The 6845-nt window shown below is 33.2% G+C and overlaps 1 protein-coding gene across 1 annotated transcript in view; it reads right to left on the reverse strand.

Moving 5' to 3' along the window:
• Nucleotides 1-1974: 1974 nt before the first annotated feature.
• LOC107567672 (contactin-associated protein-like 4) overlaps nt 1975-6845 on the reverse strand; it is a 51725-nt gene continuing 46854 nt past the window's right edge. The window contains exon 13 of the mRNA XM_016253381.1: nt 1975-2282. Coding sequence (XP_016108867.1) covers nt 2086-2282 — 197 coding nt within the window. The 3' untranslated portion in view covers nt 1975-2085. The remainder of the gene's footprint in view (nt 2283-6845) is intronic.

Consider the following 6845-nt stretch of genomic DNA (forward strand, 5'->3'; position numbering starts at 1 on the left):
GGAACGTTCCAGTGTTTTGTTTTTCACACATGGCTGACAGAGACACTTTGTTCATGTATGATCCTGTGGATAGCGTGCTGCTTTAGTATTTGACAACATGATTTAACGTCACTCACTTTTGACCAAAAGGACAGAGAAAACACATCAAAAAACATTCTTGAAGGAAAGGTTGACCCAAAAATGAACATTTGATGAAATTTTACTCACCCTCAGGCCATCCAAGATGTAGATGAGTTTGTTTCTTCATCAGATTTGGAGAAATGTAGCATTGCATCACTAGCTCACCAATGGATGCTCTGCAGTGAATGGGTGCCGTCAGAATGAGAGTCCAAACAGCTGATAAAAACATCACAATAATCCACAAGTAATCCACGCCACTCCAGTCCATCAGTTCACATCTTAAGAAGACAATATCTGCATGTTTGTAAGAAACAAATCCATCAATAAGATGTTTTTAACTTCAAACTGCTGCGTCCGGCTAAAATACAAGTCCTTAATCCATAATAATAGTGCATCTCCTGTTGTCTCTCTCGTCAAAATCCAGCCACATATTTGTTTAGAGCTGTTTTGGCTTGTAAACAGTGCTTGATCTGTGCAGATTTCTCTCCTGATTCACACCAGAACACTTTTTCACTGGAAGAAACATTGTTTTGGATTACAGACTCATACAAAAAAAACAAAAAAACATCTTGATGGATTTGTTTTTTCCAAACACGCAGCTTTTGTCTTCTCCAGATGTGAACTGATGGACTGGAGGGGTGTGGATTATTGTGATGTTTTTATCAGCTGTTTGGACTCTCATTCTGACGGCACCCATTCACTGCAGAGCATCCATTGGTGAGACACTGATGCAATGCTACATTTCTCCAAATCTGATGAAGAAACAAACTCATCCTAATCTTGGATGGCCTGAGGAGTGAGTAAAATTTCAGCAAATGTTCATTTTTGGGTGAACTATCACTTTAAATATCTATGAAATCATAATGCACTTTCTTTATCCTGTTTTGACCCAATTTTTTATGTTTTACTTGTAAAATGGAATGGAAATATGTAAATAAATGGGTAGCGTAAACAACTTTCATGTTATTAAGAGACAAAAAAAGACCAGAGACACAAATTGTCCACAATAAACAACTGTCATAGGATGTATTTTTTGTTCGAAGTGGCAAATCACTGAGAAAAGCACGGGCAAAAAGTGATAAATACGGAGCGTACAGCCTTTTCCACAAAATCTGAAGTCTTTTGCACGAACGCATGTATTCACAACAACACCGCATTCGCCTACTCACACATTTATTCCGATTTAATTATACAATGATCGCTTCTTTGACTCCGTTAAACATAATACTGAGCACTTAATCGTTCAAAGGCAAAAGGAGAAGATGACATTACAAAGTTTCATTTCAAAAGAATATTTACAACCAATGCATGTCATTATACACACCTTAGAAACCGTACCATTGTGCCAAACCTCTGGACAATAACTGTTTTATGTACAAAAAGGGCAAAAACGGAGGGACGCGTCACTCCACTTCAGCAGCCCCAGTCTCTCGGTCGGTTTCCCATAATGCACCGTGAATGTTAATGTCCCTAGACTCGACAAGGCATTTCAGTCCGTTGGTTTAACTGGATTAGTCCGATACGAGGTGAAAGAGCGTCATATGAAATACTCTTTTTGGTTATCACTGATAATGCTCTGTGAGTTCGGATCCGTGTTAAAGGGCATTTCGGGACTGTCGTCGTTTTTGCCTGCTTTGGGCTCTTGGGGCTGAAACGTTTCTTTCCGCCGGTACAGGAATCGTGCCATCACAGCCAGCGCGGCCAGACTCACAAATATCACGACGGCAATGACACCTGAAAAACAGAATGTCATTATACACACCTTAGAAACCGTACCATTGTGCCAAACCTCTGGACAATAACTGTTTTATGTACAAAAAGGGCAAAAACGGAGGGACACTTCAGCAGCCCCAGTCTCTCGGTCGGTTTCCCATAATGCACCGTGAATGTTAATGTCCCTAGACTCGACAAGGCATTTCAGTCCGTCGGTTTAACTGGATTAGTCCGATACGAGGTGAAAGAGCGTCATATGAAATACTCTTTTTGGTTATCACTGATAATGCTCTGTGAGTTCGGATCCGTGTTAAAGGGCATTTCGGGACTGTCGTCGTTTTTGCCTGCTTTGGGCTCTTGGGGCTGAAACGTTTCTTTCCGCCGGTACAGGAATCGTGCCATCACAGCCAGCGCGGCCAGACTCACAAATATCACGACGGCAATGACACCTGAAAAACAGCACAGCGACACGCGAAATAGTGAGGAGACTCTGGACAGCAGAGCTAGACGATATGACTCAATTACATTTCTACATCTTTGGATAATGAAACATGCAAAATGGACATGGTTGACTAACTTTTGAAAAAAAAGAAAAAGAAAAAAAAACGTAATATGTATTAGAAAAAAAACGTATATGTATTATATTATAATATGTATTAATTGAATAAAAAATATATAACTTAATTAAAACAAAGAATTCATATCTGTAGTTATGATTATAATTCAACATTGGATGTAAGCACTGTAAAAAAAAAAAGGAAAACAATTGGGGGTTATTAAAATAAATAATATTGAGAATAAACACAAATTAATATAATGTATTTATATTTAATATTAATTATTATATTTATATATATAATATAATATTATAATTAATTATTTATTATATATTATATAATACAATTAATATTATTTATTCATTATTGTATTAATATTAATACAGATATATATATATATATATATATACACATGTAAATAAAAATATATAACAAATTTAATGAATATACATTAAACTAAAAAACAAATAATAATTTGTAATGAAAACCAAAGAAATTCCATATTTATAGTCCTTGATGATAATTCAACATTTGATGTAATTTGATGGAAATTAATGTAAATAAAATCTAAAAATAAAATATATTTATATGCAAATATATTTAGAAATATTTATATGATTTAATATTCATATAAATTTATATTAATACCAATACTAATATGTGTAATATATATTATAAATTAATATATATGAATACAAGTAAATTAAATTAATATAAAAATGTACAATTTGTAATCAAAACTGAAGAAATTCCATATGGTTTATGGTGATAATTCAAAATGAGTTTTAGCCACTGCAAAAAAAAGAAAAAAAAAGAAATTAATAATGTCAAAATACTAATTAACAATTTTTTAAATATTTAATATTAATATGAATATGGTAAACATAGGTACAAATATTACAAATTAATATTTTTTTAAATCTATCTATATCTATCTATCTATCTATCTATCTATCTATCTATCTATCTATCTATCTATCTTCATTAAAACTGAAAGAATTCCATATCTTTGGTGTACAGTGATAATTCAACTTTGGATAAATACTGCCAATAAATAAATAAATAAAATCTTGAACTTAACGAGGTTTCATTGAATGGTATAAAATAGTCTAAGTGGAATAAAGCATTCAAGAGTAATCACCTAAATTGGTCATTTAGTGGCGGGTGACTTGCAGACGTGGCTTTTAGTGCCACAAAATGTCTTAAAGTTCAGCTGCCGGACGGTCAGAGGCGTTTCTGGAGGGTGAATCCAGACCTCACGCCGACATAACGCCACAATCAATCCTAATTTAGATGCCATTAGCGCCATTTTTTTAAAGCTGCTAAATACAGACTATCAATAAAGGCCAGAAAGTTGGCAAAAAACCTGGCGTCTGGCGCTCTGATGGTCTCATTACGCCATCAGACGTGTTGTGAATGCTGCTTCGTCTCAATTCTACTCGCTGTCAGAGCCTCTAAAATGTTTCTCTCTTTTGTGGCCGGTTAACCATGGCACATTTAATTATAAAGGGTGAAAGAAATGTCTAATTGAAGCGCCAAAATAAATCTCAACTCAATTTAATGCCACATTACGGTGGCTGTGAAAAGGACAAAGTGTGTTTGGGATTGTAGCAGAAGCCCCTTAATCAGCAAATAATTTCTTTAAATGTTTAATTAGTTTTGGAGGCCTATTTACCGATAGCTTTGGAGAAGTCTTTATGTTCGGTCAGTGTGAACGCAGCCGTTAATCAGTCATTATTGAGGGCCGCTGCCGGGTTGGAGGTTTTCTGATTAGTTTTATGGAGTCTTTTAAATGCACACGGAGACTGAAGTTCACTTTGCATGACAAATCATCTGACGTCTTTGTCATTAAGTGCAATTTTTAGCTCACAGATTGTAAATTGACTCTTAAAATGTTGTTCCAAACCTGTATGACTTTCTTTCTTCCTGGTGAACGCAAAAAGAGATGTTTAGCACAATGTTGACGCTGCTCTTTTCCATACAGTGACAGTAAACAGGTGCGTAATCTTTCAGAAAGCATCACACACTGAAATAAATTTTCATTCATAACTTGCTAGTAAAATTTCACAAATAATGACAGAAATTCAAGTAACACACTGAATTAGACCGAAATTAGACTGAAATAAAGACTCAAATAGCCTTTTTTTTGTAAAACATACTCCAGTAATTTATTGTTTTTTAAAAATGTATTATTAATTATTATAAATTATTTAAATAAGTGTATGACCTTAGAAGACTTATGGACTACAATGCAAAAAAAATCATAATTTTGACGGTAAAAATACTGTAAAAAACCCTGTTAATTGGTTCCTTACAATATATGTAGTGAATATATCATTTTAACATTCATTTTGGCATTTTTAATATCATTTTACAGAAAAATACTGTAAAATGTACAGTTTTTGGAAGTGAAAAAGAATAAGTCATATTATAATTCAACGTCAATTTACATTTCCAGAATTATGTGTGACTCTTCAAATTTGATGAGATTACGATTTTATGTTACATCGTATGTTGTTAAATAAAATAATAATGTTTATGCATTATTTTAATAATGTCAAAATACTAATTAACAATTTTTTAAATATTTAATATTAATACGAATATGGTAAACATAGGTACAAATATTACAAATTAATATATTTTTTTAAATCTATCTATCTATCTATCTATCTATCTTCATTAAAACTGAAAGAATTCCATATCTTTGGTGTACAGTGATAATTCAACTTTGGATAAATACTGCCAATAAATAAATAAATAAAATCTTGAACTTAACGAGGTTTCATTGAATGGTATAAAATAGTCTAAGTGGAATAAAGCATTCAAGAGTAATCACCTAAATTGGTCATTTAGTGGCGGGTGACTTGCAGACGTGGCTTTTAGTGCCACAAAATGTCTTAAAGTTCAGCTGCCGGACGGTCAGAGGCGTTTCTGGAGGGTGAATCCAGACCTCACGCCGACATAACGCCACAATCAATCCTAATTTAGATGCCATTAGCGCCATTTTTTTAAAGCTGCTAAATACAGACTATCAATAAAGGCCAGAAAGTTGGCAAAAAACCTGGCGTCTGGCGCTCTGATGGTCTCATTACGCCATCAGACGTGTTGTGAATGCTGCTTCGTCTCAATTCTACTCGCTGTCAGAGCCTCTAAAATGTTTCTCTCTTTTGTGGCCGGTTAACCATGGCACATTTAATTATAAAGGGTGAAAGAAATGTCTAATTGAAGCGCCAAAATAAATCTCAACTCAATTTAATGCCACATTACGGTGGCTGTGAAAAGGACAAAGTGTGTTTGGGATTGTAGCAGAAGCCCCTTAATCAGCAAATAATTTCTTTAAATGTTTAATTAGTTTTGGAGGCCTATTTACCGATAGCTTTGGAGAAGTCTTTATGTTCGGTCAATGTGAACGCAGCCGTTAATCAGTCATTATTGAGGGCCGCTGCCGGGTTGGAGGTTTTCTGATTAGTTTTATGGAGTCTTTTAAATGCACACGGAGACTGAAGTTCACTTTGCATGACAAATCATCTGACGTCTTTGTCATTAAGTGCAATTTTTAGCTCACAGATTGTAAATTGACTCTTAAAATGTTGTTCCAAACCTGTATGACTTTCTTTCTTCCTGGTGAACGCAAAAAGAGATGTTTAGCACAATGTTGACGCTGCTCTTTTCCATACAGTGACAGTAAACAGGTGCGTAATCTTTCAGAAAGCATCACACACTGAAATAAATTTATTCATAACTTGCTAGTAAAATTTCACAAATAATGACAGAAATTCAAGTAACACACTGAATTAGACCGAAATTAGACTGAAATAAAGACTCAAATAGCCTTTTTTTTGTAAAACATACTCCAGTAATTTATTGTTTTTTAAAAATGTATTATTAATTATTATAAATTATTTAAATAAGTGTATGACCTTAGAAGACTTATGGACTACAATGCAAAAAAAATCATAATTTTGACGGTAAAAATACTGTAAAAAACCCTGTTAATTGGTTCCTTACAATATATGTAGTGAATATATCATTTTAACATTCATTTTGGCATTTTTAATATCATTTTACAGAAAAATACTGTAAAATGTACAGTTTTTGGAAGTGAAAAAGAATAAGTCATATTATAATTCAACGTCAATTTACATTTCCAGAATTATGTGTGACTCTTCAAATTTGATGAGATTACGATTTTATGTTACATCGTATGTTGTTAAATAAAATAATAATGTTTACTAATTATTTTAGTGTTGTATTTGTTATCATGACGGTGTTTTGCAATTGTGTCTTTACCACCCGTTTTTATGGCAGCTGTCAGTATATTATATGATATATGAATTGTATGAATCAGATTTTAATCTCTCAGTAGGTTAGTATTTTGACATTATATCAGTTTATGAGTTTTTGTTGTTTGTAAATTTAAGTTCCATTTTCTAAAACTTGAAATGCTAAAAT

The sequence above is a fragment of the Sinocyclocheilus grahami genome, unplaced genomic scaffold, assembly GCF_001515645.1.
Source record: "Sinocyclocheilus grahami isolate Dianchi unplaced genomic scaffold, SAMN03320097.WGS_v1.1 scaffold1179.1, whole genome shotgun sequence".
NCBI classification, from domain to species: Eukaryota; Metazoa; Chordata; class Actinopteri; order Cypriniformes; family Cyprinidae; genus Sinocyclocheilus; species Sinocyclocheilus grahami.